General features: G+C 44.7%; 2 protein-coding genes across 8 annotated transcripts in view; one reads left to right on the forward strand and one right to left on the reverse strand.

The window, feature by feature from the left end:
* Nucleotides 1–22,794, reverse strand: LOC139366299 (protein argonaute-1). Of its 2 annotated transcripts, none has more exons than XM_071103639.1 (19): nt 21,835–22,794; nt 17,151–17,337; nt 15,926–16,046; nt 15,604–15,785; nt 14,916–15,052; nt 13,084–13,218; nt 11,530–11,617; nt 9,148–9,295; nt 8,897–9,016; nt 8,507–8,629; nt 7,258–7,391; nt 6,841–7,025; nt 5,660–5,819; nt 5,347–5,437; nt 4,371–4,565; nt 3,918–4,052; nt 3,618–3,719; nt 2,901–3,100; nt 1–2,669 (listed from the first exon to the last, which is right to left on the reverse strand). In XM_071103639.1, the coding sequence occupies exons 1-19, from the start codon at nt 21,857–21,859 to the stop codon at nt 2,561–2,563; spliced, it is 2,577 nt and encodes an 858-aa protein (XP_070959740.1). In that variant the 5' UTR covers nt 21,860–22,794; the 3' UTR covers nt 1–2,560. The 2 variants fall into 2 exon arrangements, with proteins under 2 accessions (XP_070959740.1, XP_070959732.1); XM_071103631.1 differs by having other exon boundaries at nt 13,069–13,218.
* Nucleotides 22,781–24,356, forward strand: part of LOC139366306 (dehydrodolichyl diphosphate synthase complex subunit DHDDS-like) — an 11,666-nt gene continuing 10,090 nt past the window's right edge. The window contains exons 1-2 of one of the 6 annotated variants that reach the window (XM_071103677.1): nt 22,797–22,821; nt 23,353–23,559. The gene's annotated coding sequence lies outside the window, so the exon portion shown is untranslated. Of the gene's footprint in view, nt 22,834–22,855; nt 23,560–24,356 lie in introns of those variants that run through there. The other 5 variants (XM_071103707.1, XM_071103667.1, XM_071103660.1 and 2 more) reach the window with 5 other exon arrangements.

The raw sequence follows: 24,356 nt of genomic DNA on the forward strand, positions 1-24,356 counted from the left end.
AGAGTAATAAAAAACAAATGTATTTTCTTTAAAAAAATAGCCCTCCCCAACAGAGTCCCCATACTATTACACCATACAGAGCCTAAATAAGTTGCTTCCATTTCCTTTCATTCAACCTATTGGGAAGTGCTATGACAAAGACTGTTCTTGATCAGTGGCTTTTATATTGCTTAGTCAGTGTGGAGCGGATTCGCTTGTGTCCTCATCATGATGCTTTTCCCAGAGTGAAGATAAGAACTGCATCTGGATCAGTAGCGCTGGGCTTACCCAAGCTGAATTTGAACACAGAGGGGCTTGGGGGGACTAACCCCAACTGCAAAGGCCCCGCTACATTGGTGAGCCCAAATTCATTACAGGTTATATACAAATTACCTGGGACATGTGGGGTCAGTAAAATGGTGTACAAAAGCATTTTGATTGCGTAAATTCATAAACATGAATTCCCCCAAAAATGGCATATCATTAAATCTCTATCGTCATTCCCTTCCAACATAAAGGGGCTCTACAACCCATCAGACATGTTTGGAGGCGCTTGAAGGCCAAGAAGTGAAAGTCGTCAGACTACTTTTCGCATAGTACCTTGAGGATCCACTCTGACACTACTCAACACAATACAGAAAACAAAAAGCAGCCTTTCAGTTCACCGTTTACACAAAAGAGGCTATGACTGAAAGGCAGAAGTGAGCATAATAAGCTCCTAGGAAAACTAAGGTGGCTCAGAATACCCAGTCATAATAAAAATGTGTTTCATGCATTTCATAAATTCAGAAAGTGATCAGAAGTGAAGGCAGAGCATATTGAGTAAGTAACCCCCAATAACCTGTGTAGCAAACCCCTATCTGTGTTGTCCATGCACACAGCGCACCAATGGGGAATCATACACTAGGCTGGGAGGAGGGGAGCTGAGGCAGAGGGTTGAGCGGGGTATGGATAGGGGAAAAATGGGTGGTGGTGTTGGAAGGAGGGGGCAAGTATTCATGTGGGAGTTTTAAGGGGGCAAGTGCATGCGTGGAGGCGGCTCGGTACACACTCCGTAGGAGAATGTGACAGGGTGAGGAGGCATGAGTGTGCTTGTGTTGACGATGCTGTGGTCGATGTCTGTAGGTAGGACAAGCTATTTACAATATTAAAAATAGAGACGCTGTGTGCGCGTACAGTATGTGTGTGTGTGTATGTCAACGTAGTGTTTTGGTGTACGTCGTCTCCATTGACATAGGTTGGAATGTGTACCTAGAATGTGTAGAATGATCATGTAGCCAAGGTCAAGTGCTAAAAGTGAGGGAGAAACACTTCATTCAGTGTTCTCTGGCCCACGTCTTTTTGCAGCTTTCACACCTACAAAGACAAGATGAAGACCTTGTATTGCTACTGTTACTCTATTTGTTCAGCAAGCTTAGAGGTTGTAGGTGTGAGAATGTGTATTATGTAGGTAGGTAGGTGGGGGTGTGTGTAGGCCTGTGTGTGAAGCCTCAGGGAAGACAAATCTCCCCATTCTGAAGTAACATAAACCAATCAGGTAAAGAAAGTGCCTCGTAATTCCTCCGTAGAGTAAATGCATTCTGACACAAAATATTATCTTCTTCCTGTTTACATAGGTGCCCATTTTCCATTGGTAAGCATCACATTAGGCTGGATAATAATAATGCTGGTTTAGGTGCATGGGGTGTGAGTATATTCAATACACTCAATGCAATGGTCCCTCTAACTTCTACATTGACCTCTCTCTACTGGCTAATTCTAAGAGGAGACTCCCAACCTGCACAGATGAAGTGAAGAAGCACTTAGTCTAATGTATCTACAACATGCTACACCTGCTCTTTCTATTTCCACAATTAAGAGCAGAGGGCTAGTCTCACACAGACATAAACACTTCATATAGGTGCAGGGTGAGCGGCGTTGACTACATGCTAATCTCTAAGTGCTAATGTACCATACATCCCATTGCGCGCATCAAGGCCATAAAAAAAAGAGAGAATGGCAACATAAGAATGGAGTTCATGATAAAAAGTTAACAATAATAAGTGTGACCTTTTTGTCACCCTTCCCCCGCCCAGGGTTCCCATGACTCCTGTTGTACCAGGGGCTTGGAACAGAACACTGGCATCCGCCATGCGGATAGGTAAGAGGCAGCATTGTGGTGGCAGTCAAAAGTCTCGGGGCAGCTCAGCGCCCGTTTTCCTCCCCTCCGTATTGCATACATAGGAGTGTGGAAGGTCGCATACAATACAATAATACCCTCTTTTTGTTTTTAAGTCAACATAAAAACACAGTCCTGGGAAAGTAAATAAAAAATAAACATAATATCAATAATGATAATAATAACCGTAGTGCAGGACGCTGCAGAGTCTGCCTGGGTTGATCAGGTGAGGGATGTATAGTTCTGGTACTGGGGTGGTTTGGCTGTGGTGGGTCAGTCATGAGAGGGTATGTGGAGTGTGTGGGTGGTCACAGCCATGGAGGGAGGAGGAAAGGTGGAAGGCTTCCTGTGGGCTCCCAGGCCCCTCACCGAGGGATGGTGAGTCTTAAGGACAGTGGTGGTGGCGGTGGTGTGGGGTGGTGCTCAGGCGAAGTACATGGTCCTCAGCGTGTCGTGGTGAATCTGCACCGCCTTGGCCAGAGCCTGGGGGTCCCGACCGTTACTCTGACCAGAGACATGGCTCCCCTCCCCACTACAGTATGGACAGAAAGACACAGGACGCAATAAGTACCGAATAAGATCTGGAAATGTTATGGTGCTTACCCTTTTCATTAATTTTAGGTTGAGGCATACAGCTGGATCTACAAAACCGATGGCATGGAACTTGAATTCATCTTAACATTAGACTACATTTGAAGTCAACATCTGACAACAGATTTAAGTGTAACGTCCCTCTAAATGTTAACTAGACCACTATGCTCACCTGTCATGCTCCTTGTCCACCAGATGGTAGCGGGCACGGAAGGCCACAAGGCGGGCATAGTAGGCTGGCGCGGGGATGGAGACGGAGCGGGTACAGCGCACGTAGGTGTGGCACAGCTGGTAAGTGAGGATTTGCAGCTCGTCGGCGGTGAAACGATTGTCGTCCCACAGGACGTAGTAATGCGAGGGCCGACTAGTCCCCTGCAGAGTGGAAAGACCATTTCAACACTCAAGAGGGGGGGATTACTTGAAAACATGAATAACTAGTATTAGGGCCCTGTGTTTTGCCTGGATTTAAAAATTTCCATGTCAGATGGTCCAGCACCATCCTCTGACAATTGTTTAATCTTTGGTGTAATTCTCATTTCTGAATAAGGATTAAAATACAGAATATAATCTTATGTCGTCACATGATTGTGCAAAACACAGGGCCCTAACTATATGTTTTTAAACCTGCTCTTTTAAAGTTTTCATACGCGCTGTTTTAACTTACATTCATTGTTATGTATCGTGTAAATATATGCATGTTGTTTTGTTGGAGATGTAAATCTCAACGTGATTTCTATGGTTAAATAAATAAAAGTATACAAATTAAAATCGCCATGGAGCCACAAAGGAGCGTTAAAGAGCTGCATGTGACTCCAGAGCCAGGAGGTTTAGAATGGCTCAGGTTAGACAAACACAGCTGGACAGCCGCAGGAAGCACCTCCCCACTCACCTGTATACCCGCGTGACTGCAAAGGTAAAAGTCAAACTCAAATGGGTGAGTGATGCTGGTGTCCACTGTGGTCCCTGCAGGAATGTTACCACTCTTCCCGATCTACAGAAAAAGGAAAGACAATACAGGACCACAATATTTAAATCCAAACGCTAATCCTAACATTACAACCGCAGACCACCTCAAATAAGCTCACAGGCCGCATTTGGCCCGTGCGCCGATAGTTTGAGACCCCTGTTCTAGAGTGAAACCTATAAAGCATGATACAGTTATGGTTAGAATAGCTGACTGTTGACTCACCCTCTCAGACTTGTCGGCACAGAAGAGGCGTGTGTGGTGGCGCTTCTGGACCACGATGTAGGTGATACCAGGCTGGTAGTCCTTCTCCAGCTTGATGCACGCATCCCTGATGGCCAGAAGCTCGTAGTGGAGTATCTATGCAGAAAAATAAAATATTTACTCGTTATCTGTCCAACTGATATCTTTAGAGGCAGTTGCATTGCTCACCTCTTTCTGTAACTCTTCCCAGTATTGTGCATTATTGTCACATGCTAAATAATATCAAATCATACTTAGAGATTAACTATGTACCATTATTTAACTGCTATAAACTACTAGGCCTATTGGTCAAAGTGCTGGGAAAAAATATAGTGATCTGGCCAATCCAACTCTGTCACTTATAAATAATGAAAAATGGATCCCCATCTCTATTGATAACTATTTTTGCCCCTAATGACAGAGACCAGTAAGTACCTGCGGCAGTTGCCCCTCAGGCACTCCGTCCCTGTAGAAGATGATCCTGGTGGGCTTGAAGCGGGTCGACTTGTAGAACTGGATCAGCAGCTCTCGGACCATGTAAGAAAGGTCTTCGATAATCTCCTGCCTGGGCCTCTGGACCCGGACTGTGGCACAGTACCTGCTGGGGTGGGCGTCCATACTGCCCACCACCTGGAGAGAGCGAGGGAGAGAAAGAACAGAGAGAGGGGTGAGAATAAGAGAGAAATGAGGGGACTAACCATACAGACAGAGACTAGGACCTGTATTCAGAAAGCGTATAAATGTGATGCTCTATCATCGGGTCCTCCTGTCCACGTAATCTTATTCACGAATAGCCAAAAGGCAACTGATCCTATATCAGCACTACTACTCTGAGACTCGTTGTGAATCCAGGCCCAAAACTCAGAAACCACTCCTAAAAAGCAAAAGCTTTGGAAATACAGAGATGAGCTGAAAAACAAAGACCAGATAGACAACCCAAAACATCAATATTTAATTCAGTGTTCTATGATTCACCTCTTGCTAATGATACAATGTGAGTACTAGCATCCTCTAGAGGCATAGGATAGGCAGTGTGGGAAGCGGTGTCGTCAGCATCTATAACAGTAACCTTGTAGCCTTATGGCTTGTTATTGTGAGAAAAATGATCATCCTTCCTGACCACCTCTATAAGCTCACACACACACACAGAGAAGCAGAGGGCTGTGTGACTCAACAGCCATGATTGCTTGGCAACTACACAGCCAACCACAGCCAGGCCCGGGTTCTGGGACAGCGAGGATCGGGGTGACGTAATTTCCTCCCTGTCAGTGAGTCAGCACTGAGCCACTCTCTTCCCCTTCTCCACCTCTTCTTCGCTTCCTCATCCCTCCCTCTTAAAATACAATGTATCTTAATACATAATAATTTGAGTTAACATGGTGTAGTGGTAGTATTGTAGAAGCAGCCTTACAGCGGTAATGGAGGGCTTCTTCCCATCTCCAGCAGGGGGGTGTGTTACATCAGCCCCCAGGAAGATGACAGGCTCCTGGAACACTGCTGACCTGTGAGACAGGAAGGGAGAAGGGACAAATTCAGTCAAACTCACAGGAGTTTGTCTGGTTTTAAAGAGTGCTCATAAACATAAATGGGTTTCCATCCAGAGCACATTCAGACCAAGGTCGTATCCATTAGGTCCCAAACAGAACAAAACGGACTGAAAAAGGAAAGGACTTTGTGTGCCGTAAACGAACCCAACCGAGTGGAGAGAGTTGGTGAAAGTTTACCGTTGGTGGGGCACCAGGATATTGTTGATTCCCCCCAGCTTGACATTGATCTTGAGGCAGAGGTTGGAGAGGGTCTGGGGGGATGTCTTCACCACGTTCTTCACCTGGACACACTGAGTGGCCATTCCTAGGAGAGTATCTCCCACCCTCTTCACCTCCGCTACACAGGACCATTAACAGACAGAAATTAAGTACAGATCCATAAATGCTAAACTGAAGCTATTGTAAACGGAGTACAAAACATTAAGAACACCTTCCTAATATCGAGTTGGCTGGATATCTTTGAGGGTGGACCATTCATGACACACACGGGAAAGTAACTGCAATGATGAGATCGATGTTCTTCTTCGGTTTTTTATCTCGCTGTCATACGGTGTTCAACAGTGTTCGATCTTGTCTCAAGAGGACCACAATGGAAATAAGTCCCAGACTTTGTCTGTTATCCTTGATTATTTTACTCATGTGCATGTATGGCTTTTTCAAGTTATGTGAGCTTGTTTTTTTTTTTTTTAAATGGTCAAATTAATTAAAAAAATATATAAAAAATAAAGTGCTGAGAGTGGAAAACCCAGCAGCGTTGCAGTTCTTGACACAAACCGGTGTGCCTGGCACCTACTACCATACATTCACACTGAATGGCACACATACACAATCGATGTCTCAATTGTCTCAAGGCTTAAACATCCTTCTTTAACCTGTCTCCTTCATCTACACTGATTTAAGTGGATTTAACAAGTGACATCAATATGGGATCATAGCTTTCACCTGGATTCACCTGGTCAGTCTATGTCATGGAAAGACCAGGTGTTCATTATGTTTTGTACACTCAGTGTATCATAGATGTCTCGGTTCCTGCAATATGTCAAGGTAAAGATAATGCATTATAGTCCTGTATAACTGCCCGTACGAACTGCCTGCGAAACGCCACTCTACCCTCTGCTATCAGACTGTATAATAACTCTAGCTTTTTTTTTTTTTTTGTCACATTTTAATATTTACATTTCCATTATGAAAAATGTCCTGTAATTTTTTTCAATTGCTCAATATTCTATTTATGTCACGTATTATGTGTTATGTATTTTAAATGAGTGTTTTGCAATTATTAGTAATGCAAATTCTGCATTTCTTTAGTTTTATCTGTGAGCAAGAATAAACAAATGCAAACTCAGCATGAATCTTACCGTAGACGGGGGTCTTTCCGGGCAGGATGACAATGATGAGCTGCAGTCCAGAGTAGGTGTTCTTCAGGTGCCTGAACATGGGCTCCACACTGTCGGCTCCCTGGGCGTATTTACAGAAACACGGCTGGCCCTGGATGGGCATCCCAGCATCCTTGGAGATCTTACGCAGCTGGTCTGTGAAGTTCCTGAGGAGAGTGGTGAAAATGTTTTGTTAGGAAAGAAACCTGGTTCACATGGTGGTTCTGTATGCTGAGCCCGGGGCTCACACAAAACTACCTAGCGAAGCCAAGAACAGTACATATTTTATCTTTAGATAAATACTGTTGCACTCTGACAGGAATCTCTAATACGATGCCTGAAGATTTCCACTTAAGCCGCCACTTCCCATACTACCCCCACTCCAAGCAGGGCACTTACTTGAGCACCTCCTCCCGACACTGTTTCTGGGGGGCGAAGCAGGCAATGGCCCACACCTTGATCTCAATGCCGTTGTAGAACTGCTTTCCCCTCATGTCCCACACCCCCTGGTTGGGCGTGGCAATGGCCCGGTTCTGTGAGGTGGAACAGGTGGGAGACAAAAGCTTCAGAACCAGATCAATGTCAGGGCTGTTTGCACTCTGTGAAATCCACATCTACCATAGTGGGGACTGACTTCTGAAGCCAGAAGCCTGGTTTGATATAGAGTGGTGAGGAGGAACTCTGTGGACCCTTTGTGTCTGGAAGTAATTTAGTCATTCATTGTAGCTGTTGGTGCTCTGGAGAGTTGCTATTTTCTTGGGTTGTCTCCTGTCAATTAACTTGTGATGTTGCTGGATTACTCAAAACTAAGAGTCTGATTTAAGCAACAAAAAAAAGTAGTCAATTTAAAAAAAAGTTAAGGGTACAGGACTGTGTACATGGCCGTGTTGGCAAAATCACTACATATCCCATCAAGCAAAGCGGGGAGAGGCCGCCCCTTGTCACAGTTCCAAGACCCGTCAGAAACGTCCTGCTAAACCTACGTCAATGATGGTGGATCTCAAAACTGAACTTGGATCAGTTTTAAGTAGCATTATTATGACAGATGTCATGACTGGTTCACGCTTATTCAACAAAACAATCCGTTTCAGCTAATTTCTTAGTTACATGATTGTATAACCAGCAAAGGAGTTTTGAAGTTGAGGGTGCAGTATTTATGAAGTTTGGCAATGAGGACAAACTAGCATAGTTCAGCTAGCCAGCAGGATATAGCTGGGCGCACATGCACACTCGATTAATTCAGGACATAAATTGCAGTTTTTATACCCTGGTATCAGAAGCTGGCAGCAAAAAGTTTGATTAAGCAATTCAGAGACTAAAACGATTACATCAGATGACAAATATTTGAGAGCGAATCGATATACAATCCCGAAATTAGCAGTAACTGACAATAGTAAAACAAAGCTTAAAACGATGTTCGAGTGAACCTGAAACCATAAAATGAATGGTGAAGTCCTCCTCACCACTCTATAGCCTACTACACACACACAATCTGGACAGTAAATTGTGCTAAAGAAAACATAGCCCAATGCGAGTAGCAAATTAATTACTCCTCCATTTACTTTCCTGGACACATTTTTTCTGCACCAAGTACACACAATTGAAAGGATGCTTAATGTGGCTGTACTATAAGTGCGATGTCTCTTACCCGTCCTCCATACTGTAGGATGGGGGCAGGCAGCACCCTTCCCGTCACCTCCGCCATCTCATCCTTCACCTTGATCCCAAACTCCTGGATGTACGGGTCCAGGTTAAAGTTGGCATTTTTCATCTGTGGATAGACGGGGACAACAGATAAGATATGTTATACATTCTCGCATGTCACATCCACACTGCTGTGCTGTCAATTCGCATCTAATCTGTGGAGAGAATAATAGGAAGTAATTTACTATGTATTGTCTTTTCCCTCAAGTCTAGTAGTAGTGTGTTAATCTGTGTTGGATGGTCTTGTGTTAAATTCATTAATGCCAATTCTCATGCTCATAGCTGGTAGTTTCGCATTGCAGCCTCCAGACACCAGGCGGCGCCACTCACTCACCAGCCGACTGATCTCCTCCTGTCTGTCAGGTGCAGAGCGAGCTGTGGCTTTGATCATAGTGGACGTCTGATTATCTGTCAGTTTCTTGATGCAGCGCTGCCCTGCTACTATGTTACACACCTGCAGCAAAACAAAACCAAAAACCATTGAGCTTTTTATATAAGCAGGAATTTCCATCTCAAACACATAAAGCAACTGGACTGGATTAAATGTATTCACTCTAGAAGAGTCAGCGGTCCCATATTTCTCACCTCCAGGGGCAGGTAGGTGTGCTTCTGCTCCTGACCAACCTGGAGGCAGGGCAGGTGGGGATACTTGAGCTGCAGATTGTACTTCTGCTTGAAGTACTGGGCCACCGTACATTCTACCGTCTGTCCGCTCTCAAGCTGCAGGGGAAACCTGGTAGGGAATGTGTAATAAAGACGTCAAAACTGACTAACACAGCGACTTGATAATAGTCACCACATGCAAGTGCCTCTAGAAAAGCGCTGGTGTCTTCACTAAATGCTAGAAAAAAAGTGGATAATAAAAAAAAACATCCATCCTTGTCATGGACCATATCTTTACTTTTACTAGAATCACAAAGACCAATATCCCAACTGACCCCGATGATTTATGGGTCATGACTAGAGGCCGACCGATTAATCGGAATGGCCGATTAATTAGGGCCAATTTCAAGTTTTCATAATCGGTAATCGGGACACCGACACCGATCATGGCCGATTACATTGCACTCCACGAGGAGACTGCGTGGCAGGCTGACTACCTGTTATGCGAGCGCAGCAAGGAGCCAAGGTAAGGTGCTAGCTAGCATTAAACGTATCTTATAAAAAAACAATCAATTACTGTTATCAATTAACATTATCACTAGTTAACTACACATGGTTGATGATATTACTAGTTTATCTAGCTTGTCCTGCGTTGCATATAACCGATGCAGTGCCTGTTAATTAATCATTGAATCACAGCCTACTTCGCCAAACGGGTGATTTAACAAGCGCATTCGCAAAAAAAAAAAAAAAGCACTGTAGTTGCAGTGTACCTAACCATAAACATCAACACCTTTCTTAAAATCAATACACAAGTATATATTTTTAAACCTGCATATTTAGTTAATATTGCCTGCTAACATTAAATTGTGTCACTTCTCTTGCGTTCTGTGCAACAGAGTCAGGGTATATGCAGCAGTTTGGGCCGCCTGGCTCGTTGCGAACTGTGAAGACTATTTCTTCCTAACAAAGACCGCCAACTTCGCCAAACGGTGGGTGATTTAACAAAAGCGCATTTGCGAAAAAAGCACAATCGCTGCAGGAACGTACCTAACCTTAAACATCAATGCCTTTCTTAAAATCAATACACAGAAGTATATATTTTTAAACCTGCATATTTAACTAAAATAAATTCCTGTTAGCAGAAATTTTAAACTAGGGAAATTGTGTCACTTCTCTTGCGTTCATTGCACGCAGAGTCAGGGTATATGCAACAGTTTGGGCCGCCTGGCTCGTTACTTACTACTTTGCCAGAATTGTACGTAATTATGACATAACATTGAAGGTTGTACGATGTAACAGGAATAGTTAGACTTAGGGATGCCACCCGTTAGATAAAATACGGAACGGTTCCATATTTCACTGAAAGAATAAATTTTTTATTTTCGAAATGATAGTTTCCAGATTTGACCATATTAATGACCCAAGGCTCGCATTTCTGTGTTTTATTATGTTAAAAATAAGTCTAGGATTTGATATTTGACAGAGCAGTCTGACTGAGCGGTGGTAGGCAGCAACAGGCTCGTAAGCATTCATTCAAACAGCACTTTCGTGTGTTTGCCAGCAGCTCTTCGCAATGCTTCAAGCTGGTGTAACCGATGTGAAATGGCTAGCAAGTTAGCGGGGTGCGTGCTAATAGTTTTTCAAATGTCACTTGCTCTGAGACTTGGAGTAGTTGTTCCCCTTGCTCTGCAAGGGCCGCAGCTTTTGTGGAGCGATGGGTAACGATGCTTCGAGGGTGGCTGTTGTTGATGCGTTCCTGGTTCGAGCCCAGGTAGGGGCGAGGAGAGGGACGGAAGCTATACTGTTACACTGGCAATACTAAAGTGCCTATAAGAACATCCAATAGTCAAAGGTATATGAAATACAAATAGTATAGAGAGAAATAGTCCTATAATTTCTATATAATTCCTATAATAACCTCAACCTAAAAGGAACCACCAGCTTTCATATGTTCTCATGTTCTGAGCAAGGAACTTAAACGTTACCTTTTTTACATGGCACATATTGCACTTTTACTTTCTTCTCCAACACTTTGTTTTTGCATTATTTAAACCAAATTGAACATGCTTTATTATTTGAGGCTAAATTGATTTGATTGATGTATTATATTAAGTTAACATAAAAGTGTTCATTCATTATTGTTCTAATTGTCATTATTATAAATAAATAAAAAATAAAAATAGTCTGATTAATCGGTATAGTCTTTTTCTGGTCCTCCAATAATAGGTATCGGCGTTGAAAAATCATAGTCGGTCAACCTCTAGTCATGACTTTTATTGGAATTATCTCAGACATATCATCCACCCAAAACATCCCTTCTCCGGGAAGCATCTGTAGGATCAACCATGTGACGCGACTCACGTCTGGTGGCTGGCGGGGCGTCGCGTGACGTTGCAGACGCGGTACTTCCTCTTCATCTGACCGCAGTGAGTCACCTCCACCTTCAGACCTGGTAACGCCCACCGACAGCAGGGCACAGACACAAAGATAAGAACCAGCAGTAGTGACGGCACAGGGACAGACGTAGATGGGGAGAGGGTGGAGGAGAAGGGAAGGACAGAGTTCTCCCCATAGGCTGTGTGCACAGAAGCGCTGCTCCACCAGTCTTTCACTTTTTACTCTTTAGCGCCATCATGTGGACTTTCAAATGTATTTCTTTATGAAAAAGTATAATACTGCTTTCAATCACGCCATTTTATAGAAATTCAGGAATACAGAATTGAGGATAGAGTCGACAGAGAGGTGATAAGGATTTCTACTAACTGAAGATGAGCTTTACACTATGAAAACATTCTGGGGAGAGCCCTGGGGTAGAAAATAACAGGGGGCATGGTGGAGAGAAGGATGCATTAGGATGAATGTCAAAAGAAGGTGGAGAAAAGGAAATGGAGAAGTGAGTGAGTCCGTAAGAGAAGATAAGGAGTGAAGTGAGGGGTGGAGAGATTGAGGAAGAAGTAAGTGGGAAGGGATGGGTGATGGGAGAAGGAGTGAGTGGGGAAGGGACGGGTGAAGGAGTGAGTGAGTGGGAGAAGGAGTGAGTGAGTGGGAGGAGTGAGTGAGTGGGAGAAGGAGTGAGTGAGTGGGAGAAGGAGTGAGTGAGTGGGAGAAGGAGTGAGTGAGTGGGAGAAGGAGTGAGTGAGTGGGAGAAGGAGTGAGTGAGTGGGAGAAGGAGTGAGTGAGTGGGAGATGGAGTGAGTGATGGGAGAAGGAGTGAGTGATGGAGGAAGGGATGAGTGGGGAAGGGATGAGTGATGGGAGAAGGAGTGAGTGGGGAAGGGATGAGTGATGGGAGAAGGAGTGAGTGGGGAAGGGATGAGTGATGGGAGAAGGGATGAGTGGGGAAGAGACGGGTGAAGGAATGAGTGATGGGAGAATGAGTGAGTGGGGAAGGGATGAGAGAATGAGTGGGGAAGGAATGAGTGATGGGAGAATGAGTGGGGAAGGAATGAGTGATGGGAGAATGAGTGGGAGAAGGAGTGAGTGAGTGGGAGAAGGAGTGAGTGAGTGGGAGAAGGAGTGAGTGAGTGGGAGAAGGAGTGAGTGAGTGGGAGAAGGAGTGAGTGAGTGGGAGAAGGAGTGAGTGAGTGGGAGAAGGAATGAGTGAGTGGGAGAAGGAGTGAGTGAGTGGGAGAAGGAATGAGTGAGGAAGGGATGAGTGATGGGAGAAGGAGTGATGGGAGAAGCAGTGAGTGAGGAAGGGATGAGTGATGGGAGAAGGAGTGAGTGGGGAAGGAATGAGTAATGGGAGAAGGAGTGAGTGGGGAAGGAATGAGTAATGGGAGAAGGAGTGAGTGAGGAAGGAAGGAGTGGCGAGATGAGTGAGGAGTGGTGTGAGGGGATCGTCTGGGGGGGGGGGGGGTGAGAGGCAGGCGGCATGGCGTGTGGAAGGTACTCACTCACTGTTCAACGGCCCACCTTTGATCTCCTTGGTGAAGCGGACCCTCTGCGAGTCGGTCAGGGTCTTGGGCTGCTCGTCTATGTTGCGGATGTCCAGGACTTCGCACATGAACTCGATCACCGGCTGGGCTTTGTAGAAGGCCGTGGCAGACACTAGAGGGAGAAAGAGAGCAGTAAGTAATGCATTCAGTCAATGGAAGTGAAGTGCAGCAGAAACAGAAGCGCAGTGGTATAGGATTATGTTATTCCTAATCATTGGGTTGTTTTTTATTTAACCAGGTAGGCAAGTTGAGAACAAGTTTTCATTTACAACTGCGACCTGGCCAAGATAAAGAAAAGCAATTCGATACATACAACAACAGAGTTACACATGGAGTAAAACAAACAGAGTCGATAATACAGTAGAAAAATAAGTCTAATATGATGTGAGCAAATGAGGTGAGATAAGGGAGGTAAAGGCAACAAAAAAAAGGCCATGGTGGCGAAGTAAATACATTATAGCAAGTAAAACACTGGAATGGTAGATTTGCAGTGGAAGAATGTGCAAAGTAGAAATAAAAAGAATGGGGTGCAAAGGAGCAAAATAAATAAATACAGTAGGGGAAGAGGTAGTTGTTTGGGCTAAATTATAGATGGGCTATGTACAGGTGCAGTGATCTGTGAGCTGCTCTGACAGCTGGTGCTTAAAGCTAGTGAGGGAGATAAGTGTTTCCAGCTTCAGTGATTTTTGCAATTAGTTCCAGTCATTGGCAGCAGAGAACTGGAAGGAGAGGCAGCCAAAGGAAGAATTGGTTTTGGGGGTGACCAGTGAGATATACCTGCTGGAGCGCGTGCTACAGGTGGGTGCTGCTATGGTGACCAGCGAGCTGAGATAAGGGGGGCTTTACCTAGCAGGTTCTTGTAGATGACCTGGACCAGTGGGTTTGGCGGCGAGTATGAAGCGAGGGCCAGCCAACGAGAGCGTACAGGTCGCAGTGGTGGATAGTATATGGGGTTTTGGTGACAAAACAGATGGCACTGTGATCTACTGCATCCAATTTATTGAGTAGGGTATTGGAGGCTATTTTGTAAATGACATCGCCGAAGTCGAGGATCAGTAGGATGGTCAGTTTTACGAGGGCATGTTTGGCAGCATGAGTGAAGGATGCTTTGTTGCAAAATAGGAAGCCGATTCTAGATTTCATTTTTGGATTGGCGATGCTTAATGTGAGTCTGGAAGGAGAGTTTAGAGTCTAACCAGACACCTAGGTATTTGTAGTTGTCCACATATTCTAAGTCAAAACCATCCCGAGTAGTGATGCTGGACGGGCGGGCAGGTGCGGGCAGCGATCAGTTGAAGAGCATGCATTTAGTTTTACTTGTATTTAAGAGCAGTTGGAGGCCACGGAAGGAGAGTTGTATGGCATTGAAGCTCGTCTGGAGGGTTGTTAACACAGTGTCCAAAGAAGGGCCAGAAGTATACAGAATGGTGTCATCTGGGCAAGAGGTGGATGTTGTGTTCGCTAGGGCATGCAAGTGAAAACATATAAGAAATGGTTTCAGAGGAAAAGGAAAATTAGTTTCTTGTAGGACAAATCAACTTAGATCCTGCCTGTTTCGGTCTGTTTTCTTCCATTTGGTGACTAATGAACACAACCCAATACTATAGAATGAAGTCATTTCTAAGCATTGATCTGCAGTGAATTTGTACACAACACAAAACAGATGTTAAATCATAGACCACTGTGAATGTAACTTTAAGAGCATACCTAAGATGAGATTTTCATTCCATCATGTAAGATGCAACTTTTTATGATCTGTGACTTCATACCCTCGAGTAGATCATGCCTGGTGGGACTCAGCCGACTCACCATCAATATTTAGCATCATCTTCCACATGGCGGGGCGTACAGACTGGTGGAAACCAAACCACACTTCCCTCCCCCCACCCAGGGGATGGTAGTATCCTTCAGGTGGGGAGAAGAATGATCGTCCCACCGGAGTGTACCTGGATGACAAAAAAATGACGTTATGGAGAATGACTCATTTGAGTCTCAGCACCGCAGCATGATTCAATGTCCAGTAATTCTGTGTCACCTATAAGGCTTTGCAGACATAAGCCCAATAGAATGATTCAACAGCTTGTGTTTGTGATCTAGTCAAGCCTCCAAGTCACTGTATGATTATTAGATTTTGTTCATGGGACACCTTTACACAGTTCTCAGCTATCAGGCATCTGTTGTTCTGTTCATCAACTCTAGAGATGTAAATATACTAGAATCTAAAACTAAATCGCTGTTCAACAAGTTTGATAGGAATGTCTTGCTAAAATAACAAATTATTCACACCTCAAGGCAAACATATGCCTTTCAATTAGTTTGAAGACAACATGCACACAGAGTGCTGTCCTGTGGCATGTGTGTTTGACTGTTTGTGCATCATAGATCCTTGAAATTAGCCACAAGCTTCTCTGCCCTTGCTTTCATAGTGTGTGTGTTTGCATGCGTGTGCGCGTGCCCTCCTACCCGTCTGTGCACGTGTGTGCTTAGTGTACCGTACCTCATGGAGGCCAGGTGGCGCATGGCCACATCCAGGGCTTGGACAGAGTCCAGGGGTACCTGCAGGCGCCCGCTGACCAGCGTCTCCTGGAGCAGACGCCATGACACCGTGGCCAGAAAGCGGATAGACACCTTGAAGATACGATCCTTCCCCTCCCCGGGGATAGTCACCTCAAAGTCCACCTCAAGGGAGAAAGAGGAATGGAGGAGAGTTTAGGTGGAGGGGAGATGGGTTACAGGATACATCGATTGAAAGGATATAGACAGAAGTAGAACGGGACTTGCTGAAATGTACAGGACACACTTCTCTCCCTTATGCCTACCTTCTCACTTCCAATAGGAAGCGCTAGCACCGTATAGATATTCTTCTTGCCGTCGTACACCGGCTTCCTGTCGCCAAAGAGCTGGGGCTTGAAGTGCTGCACCATGTATTCCACCACTTCCCTGCAGGGGGCGACACAGAGTCAGACACACCAGGGTCACCATCATGGCCACCAGAGGTGACAAAACCACAAAAGACTACCATCTGTCAACAAATGTAGTGCTCCAAATTAAACCCAACATCCTATCAGAAATCTGGATTTAGGATGGGTGTTTTCTGGGGAGCAGGGATGACCCGATTCGATTGGTTGTGGATCAAGCAGGATACAGCTGGTGAGAAGTGATGTCTCATGGTCGTGGGGGAATCCCTCGGACAAAGGGAAGTAGGGGAGGTAGCTGTGGGGCCACAGCACCTCTGAACACATGGTGCCTTGGCTTTCGTCTAAGTGTGGGGGGTAGAGTGGACGGGTTGAAAAGGAGAGGTCATGTTGGGTTGACCTTTCGTATGCCTGCATGGACGCTTTGTCTGAAAAAAACTCCTACTAAGTAAGAACGAAGCTCTAAGACGTGTATTCGGTGTGTGTATACTTCGTACATTTTCATCATCCAAAGGAAAAACTTCACATTTAACTCAGCTTCTCTGTTAAACAAGTAAATGAGAGTGAAAGAGAGAAGCTTCTCTTCTGGGATAAAAGAGCTGGAGTTACTTACACTTTATGAGGTTGTACAACGGCTGAAAGAAATCCTCAGTCAAATCAAAAGAAAGAAAGAAACGCAGGCAGCTCAATTGGCCAAACATTGAAAACAATGTCTGGGGTTTAGAATATATTGGGCCAATGATGACCACCCTACAATGGGGATCTCTCGAAGTCATGTCCTGGCTAGGTAATGGTGGACACTGGACTAGAGCGTCATAGTCATGGTGCACTAATGAACTGTGAGTCTCTCTCTGAATCACCTTGAGAAGTTGTTGGACCTCTGCAGACTAAAACTTCTACATTGTGTGGTCCTCCAAGTTCTGACTATGGCTCAGTTCTACAGTCCATATTCTGTGGTTCTTAAAAAAACATTGGGAAAATGTTAGCCATCAAGTGGACCACTGCATCACCTATAGTAGGGGACACCTGGGTGAAAGGTGTTGAGTTGGGTAACCTCACTCCCCAGGCTATTGCCCACAGGGGACGAGGTCTGGCACATGAGACTATGTAGGGTGACACGTTACTCTACCTGTTGACCCGTCGGGGGCACTTGTCAGGCTTGATGTCCACCTCGTAGTGGAACACGTCCATCTTGGGGATCTCCACCTCAAAGTAGTTGGCCAGCAGCTTGATGGGCTTGCCCACAGTGCCCATGCCCGGCCGGCGGGGTGCCTGGAACACCTGCTGCAGAGGTGGGGGGAATGGCCCCATGGGCACTGGAGGGGCAGTGGTAGACATGGGCAATTTAGGGAAAGGGCGTCAGAGGTTTAGGCAAGGGCAGAAACAGTAGGGATGTGGGTATGGGAGATGAAATAAATGGAGTAATGAGGAAAGGAAAGTGAGCATGGGCATGTGATGACGGGCAGAGAGAGGGGGCATTGGGTGACGGGCAGAGAGAGGGGGCATTGGGTGACGGCCAGAGAGAGGGGTCATAAGTTGGATGACGGGCAGAGAGAGGGGGCATTGGGTGACGGCCAGAGAGAGGGATCATAAGTTGGATGACGGGCAGAGAGAGGGGTCATAAATTGGATGACGGGCAGAGAGAGGGGTCATAAATTGGATGACGGGCAGAGAGAGGGGTCATAAATTGGATGACGGGCAGAGAGAGGGGTCATAAATTGGATGACGGGCAGAGAGAGGGGTCATAAGTTGGATGACGGGCAGAGAGAGGGGTCATAAATTGGATGACGGGCAGAGAGAGGGGTCATAAATTGGATGACGGGCAGAGAGAGGGGTCATAAGATGGATGACGGGCAGCGAGAGGGGTCATAAGTTGGATGACGGGCAGAGAGAGGGGTCATAAATTGGATGACGGGCAGAGAGAGGGGTCATAAGATGGATGACGGGCAGAGAGAGGGGTCATAAGTTGGATGACGAGTCAGAGGAAGAGACGGGAAGAAGTCGAGAGGAAGAAAAGGGCAACAGACGGACAGGAAGGAAAAGGTTGAGCGGCAAAGTATGGGGATAATGAATGAAGGAATAGGGGTATGTGGAGAGAGAGAGAGAAAAGCGGGAGAGAGGGGAGGAGGAACAAAGCGATTAGGGTGAGAAGAAGGAGGGTGTGAACGAAAGGGAAGGGAGAGGGGTGGTTGGTGGTTCAATGATAATTAAAGGGTAAGAGAGAGAAAAAGAATACATTAGGGCGATGCTGGATACACCAAGCCGGACAGACAGATAAAGATTCAGGCATTTCCTTAAACATGCAGGCAGGGTGAGAAACCGGTAGCAGAGGAGTAGGCTAGCCTCACAAGGGCTTCTAGTGTGATTTTGTATTGAAGATAATCATTTGACCTCTGCCGACATAAGATGGAATGATCACAAATGTGCCTTAGCTAGTTAGCGACAGTAGCATAGGCATACAATCCAACGGTCACAGAAGACAACTAAAAGCCTGCATTTGAGATGTTTTTGTTTGACATGAATGCTACTGCTAGCCTCTTGTCAAACATCATTTGAAACTTAGTTATTGAGCAGAGAGTGAATACAATACACAAACTGCAGTGAGGAAAACAAGTATGAGAGGTGTATGACTTCAGATCGGCCTGGTAAAATGTGAGACTCCTGCCTTCCTCCCTGCCCGAGAGAAGGCCCAGCCCAGCCCAGCCCTGTCCAGACCATGTCTTAACCTCTGCTTCCCCAGAGAACAGCCCTCTCACAATCACAACAAAGACCCAGCTGCCCTCCTCCTCCATCACACAGATAGGGGGGCTGGGGAGAGAGAGAGAGCCCCCACTACCACACACAAACACAGGGGTCCCCCCCAACATTCCCAGGCTTACCATGGAGACTCCACAGCAACACTTGCATTGTCATGGAGATCAGGAAACCGGGAGGGGCAGTGGGTGGGTGGAGGGGTAGTGTGAGTGTGTGTGTGTGTGTGTGTGTGTGTGGACCTTGGCCTTTTTCATCCTGAAGCAGCGTTAGTGTTTCCACATTATGTCCGAGCGGCCTCCTCCTCAGTCATTAACCTCTCTCACATGCGAGGCCTATAGCTGAGCTTAGCGGAGAGCTTGTGGTTTAAAAGGCAAGTATTGGAAATCCTGTAGTCAAGCATAGCAGTCAGTCAAGGATGTATACACTCACTAGGCCTTGAAAAAGCAGCCAACTACGGACTGGCAAATCTGGCATGATAAACCACATAAGACTAGGAAGATTCTACTGGAGGTGTGTTTGTTACGCCTACGGCATAAGTCTCAACAGTCTTGACACCGAGTAGGCTAAACACACTGACACACACGCACAATTGCAGAGACACACACACACAGGCAGCCCGCCCCACCCCAGTGTAGGCAGATGGTGAGAAGTGGAGCCAGGGCTCACACATCCCCAGACAATAGCAGTCTTTCCCTGGCACTGGGGCCCTTTCCATGTCAACTGTGTGTGTTTCTCCCTGGAGTTTGGTTTAGGCCAGGGTCCTTTTTCTTTGAAACATGGAATTACACACACTATTCCCTGCTGACATCACTAGAGATGATCCCATGTCTAATAGCAGTCTGGAATGGTGATATAGCTAAGCGTTAACCATTTATAGGTTTAAGTTTAAATAAATATTAAAATGCTGTCCTGAGGTACAGGTATAAAACATTCTAGTAGCTTAACTCTAGTCTGAGGACAGGGTCTGTGTTAAATGGGGCATTGCAGTAAAACATGTGATTTTCCTGTGTTTTTTTACATTTCCACAGGGAGGTTGAAAAGAAAAATACTGTGAAAATTATGATAATGCATTTTAGTATAAGAGCTGTTTGAAAAGACCGCCTGAAAATGTCAACTTGTTTGGATGGGTGTTTTTTTTGGACTGCCTGGTGACATCCCCAGATGGTATAAGCTAATAGGCCAATAACAAAGACAGTTTGTCCTTTCTGCCAATAACAGCTATTTTTCAGGTTATACATCCTTCCAATTAGGCTCCTCCAATTAGGCCCCTCTCTCAGACAGTCCTAGCAAAATTTTTGCTTGAGATATTACAATTTTCTAAGAAGATATTTTGGTTTATTTTTGACAATTTTAACTGAAAACAATCACAGTAAGGTACTTAATTGCTACGCAGACATGATTTGATATTGAGATAAAATGGCTGCATTGGACCTTTAAAGGAAAATACCACTCAAACTATATTTTGCTATTTGTTTCATTAATCCACTGTTGATACAGTCCCAAAATGTTTTGCATGTCATCAATCAGGTTTTCTAGATATAGAACTTTCAAAATACAGAAAGTGTCAAAGTATGCTGCGTTTTGTATCATATGATCAACAGTGGACTAATGAAAGAAATACCAAAAGAAAGTGGATTTTTTTTTGCTGATTAACTGACTAATATGAAAGTGTAAATGGTTTCCTATACAGGTTCAGTAAAATCCTACTAGTCCCATATCTGGAGGCCAGTCAGTCAACGTAGTTGCGTAAAGATACACAACAAAGAATATGTAGCTTTGGTCAGAGAAGAAGACTTCTGGAGATGGGTGGGTCTGGGGGGGTCATTAGCTGTTTGTCCCCGTCCCCCTCTCTAAAAACAAACAACTCCATACTTAAGTGTCAACAAGCTGTCAAACGATTGGCCTTCACCATTTGAATGACAGTGAATTTTAGCTAACATAACTAACACCTGGGGACCAATCTTTGTGATATCAACTTTTCGCATTCCATTGGTCACTAAATCTTCTATGTTCGTGATCAACTTCAGACTTGGTTAGGGAGTCACTAAAAGATTTGATTATGCAGACTGGAATTCAGACCAGACTAAAGCACAGCATCATATCACAGGTCATCATAATATTTACAATAGTATGGCTGTCTGCCCACTTTAAGTAACAAAAGTGAAACACCACATGCTTTTTGATATGCCATAACTTGCCTTTCGTGAACTAACACTGACACTTAACTTCCCACCCCTACTAGCACGGACTTCGCTGATAACTACTTCATTGAGGGAAAATGTACTTACCATGACTAAGATGTGGATGTCCCACCTAGCTATTTTAAGATGAATACATAAACTGTAAGTCGCTCTGGATAAGTGTCTGCTAAATTACTAAGATGTAAATAACTCTAGCATTACCAAATATGAACATTCAATTGGAATGACCTTGATGTAAAAATGTTGACACAGGAGGTTCCATGGCGGTTTAATTTCTATAGCATGTACTAATCTAAATAATAATCACAATGTACGGAGGTTGTCCAATAGCTACTCATTTCAGTATTCAAAAACATAACTAATTGGGGTGTTCACATAGACATGAGTTAGTTCATTGTGGATTCATTTTGGTAGGGTGTGAAGAAATTCTATTTGGATCGGTGCACTTTTCTATCATTCCAAAAACTGTATGTTGAAGACAGACTGCCAAAACAGAGAGCCTGGTATTTGGGGTGTGTGAGTGAGAGGGGTGCTGAGTAGTGAAGGCGGGCTTTACCTCGTGTCTCCACGCCAAAGATTCCCACGGCCCCCCTGCCCCCGCCCCTGACCCTGGACATTTTCAGTGCACCAAAAGAGCCGTCTCTCGGTATGATAACTAATTTCGTATAGTCCACGAGCTATGGTTGAAAAATACCCACAATCGTTGTGATGGACGAGTTTTTCAGCCAGCCAGCTAGCTAGCATAAGAGAATGCTGCACCAGATATTCAACAAATATGGGCAATTGCATGTTACCATATGATGCTATAGCTGAAGATAAGCAAAAATTCCACCCTTGACAGAGAAGAGAGAGACATACCAGCGCCAGACGGTCCCGGCTCCATCCCATCCACTTAACCGCGCGGGCACTAGACAGTCCAGGGTTCTATGGCCACAGCGCCTGCCCTTCCAGGCTGGAAGAGTTGCAGACTTCCAGCCCCCTCCTCTCGGCGTGTAGTCTTCTCCGTACTCGCCAAACCCCCTTCCCTTCCAGTACCCCAGACACGCAGAGTTGTAACGACAAAAGCTGCCTGTCTGATGACCAGAGAATCGCTGTCTGAACGGCTCTTGTGCGATACCTTGCATCGGGTTTCTTTCCTCTCTTTACCTGGCCTGATAAGATTAACCGTGGCGCTATGGTTTCTTATCGGTCTGTTATGCTCCTGCTCACTGTTCAAGAACGATTCTCCAGTGGAACAAAAAAAAAAGGGTCAGTCCCCCCCCTCCCCGAATTCTGAAACCTCTTCTTTGACTTTGAATGATGTTGCATTCTGTACACGAGTTGTTGTAGTCGCCCTCTACTGGATGTCTGCTGTCTTGGCGTAGCAGCTGAGCTGTACATGGTTAGTGCTATCCGGAATTGTTGGCACGTCCCTACCCAATCAACGTTTCCTAAACTCGGTCCTGAGGACCTCAAGGGGTCTAAGTTTTGGGTTTTGCCCCAGCACTACGCAGCTGATTCAAACAACCAACGCTTGATGATTATTTGAATCAGCTGTGTAGTGTTAGGGGAAAAAAAACAAAACGGGGTCCCCCGGACGGAGTTTGGGATACACCTAACCCTTACCTATTTTAAATTCCACTTCAGTAGGGACGTCCCAAGATCCCAGATAGCACTGAGTCCAATTTGAAACCTATCCAGTAAATGTTTAAATATCCTATTTGACCCACAGAACATCAATTTACCCGAACAACTTTTCTGTCAATCCACATGCAGAGAAATCTGTACAAACAGTTCCAGGCGGAAATGGTCGGTCTTTTGATTACGTCACTCCGTCGAATAAGGAAGGGGACGTCATCTTAAACTGTGAGTTGGAAGGTTTGTGAAATATGTAAAAAAATACGGCTCATAATGTTGATAATTCATGATCTCTTTCAACAATATGAATGAAATCGACCATTTTAGTGCAAAGTGCAATTGCTTTGTACATTTCAAACAGTGTTCATCATTGGTTATCGCTCCCTGTCCGGTTTGATTGAGTTGTGTTAGCTAGCTACCGTAGCTATGATAACTATGTAGCTATCCCAGACTTGATCTACATGAATCAGAGATGCATAGTCATATAGCTAGTTATCAGAATATTAATTGTTAAATATATCCCGTTTATGCGTGCATGCATGGAGACTAGTGGCGTGTGTATCAGAACTAATCAGATAGTGGGGTACGAAATCATTAACACCCATAGAGATAAGCAGAAATGGCTATAAAATATATAATTCAAATATTGAGTTATATGGTATGCTCAACATTTTTTGTAAATTATATTATTATATACTAATACAATTGCTCAGAGAAATACATTTTGTTTAACAAGTAACACATGTTTTTCTCAAAAAGGCAAGGGTCAAAATTATTGACTCCCCTGTTTTGGTAGCCTGGCCGGTAGGCGCGTTTGGCCAGTAACCGAAAGGTTGCTGGATTGAATCCCGGAGCTGACAAGGTAAAAATCGGTTGTTCTGCCCCTGGGCAAGGCAGTTAACCCCCAACAAAAACTGCCCCCCGGGAGCCGATGATGTGGATGTCTACCAACATATTTTACAGTAGGTATGGGGTTATTTTCTGCTGATGCATTCTCATTGACGCCAAACTAGTGTTGCACGGTAAACCGAAACTTCAGTACTTAAAAAAAAACTAGAACATGAAAAAAGGTTTGGTACTATAATTGTTTTAAACTTTCGGTACTTATATAAATTGTCTCACGTCATCTACTGATTGAGAGAGGAACAAGTCTGTCTATCAGCTGATGTCCCATTATAGCGCGAGCGCTTCATGCCTGCTTCACTTACTCATTGCTAGCTCTAGCCTGTCTTGAGGAACCACTGCACTCCCTGGGAGTCTTGGCTGCATCACGTTAGCGCCACACTTATGCTGCACAGAAGTTAACACACTTAAATAATGCAACACAGCATTTAGAAATGTTGCAACTGTTAATTAATGTTCACAAAACAATGTTCATTACAGGCTAGAACACTTTACAATGCAATAAGATACCAGTAGCTCAGGCTGGTCTCATAGACTAGACATGAATCCAGGACACTCAAATTAGTATGATGTTATGTTTGGTATGGTTACATAAGGTAGGAAAACACGAAAGCAGGGTGGTTGGTTGAGGTGGATGGGTGTTCGATTCTCATCATGGACAATTTTAGCTAATTATCAGCTACGTATTACTTTTTAGCTACTTTGCATGTTAGCTAAGCCTAACCTTAACCCTTTTAGCAAACCCTTCCCCTAAACCTTTAACAGGCCTCTACACAGACAACACCATTCTGTATACTTCTGGCCCTTCCTTGGACACTGTGCTATCTAACCTCCAAACGAGCTTCAATGCCATACAACAC

Source organism: Oncorhynchus clarkii, chromosome 2 (assembly GCF_045791955.1).
Source record: "Oncorhynchus clarkii lewisi isolate Uvic-CL-2024 chromosome 2, UVic_Ocla_1.0, whole genome shotgun sequence".
Classification (NCBI taxonomy): Eukaryota; Metazoa; Chordata; class Actinopteri; order Salmoniformes; family Salmonidae; genus Oncorhynchus; species Oncorhynchus clarkii.

Bases quoted from the DNA above. Each gene is read 5' to 3' on its own strand.
- LOC139366299 (XM_071103631.1), bottom strand. From the start codon at position 21,859: ATGGAGCCGGGACCGTCTGGCGCTG. The intron at 16,047-17,150 runs GTAGAGTAACGT...CGCCCCCTGCAG, and splicing joins TGCCCCCGACGGGTCAACAG to GGAAGTGGTGGAATACATGG. The intron at 11,618-13,068 runs GTGAGTGAGTAC...GGGCGTTACCAG, and splicing joins CAAAGGTGGGCCGTTGAACA to GTCTGAAGGTGGAGGTGACT.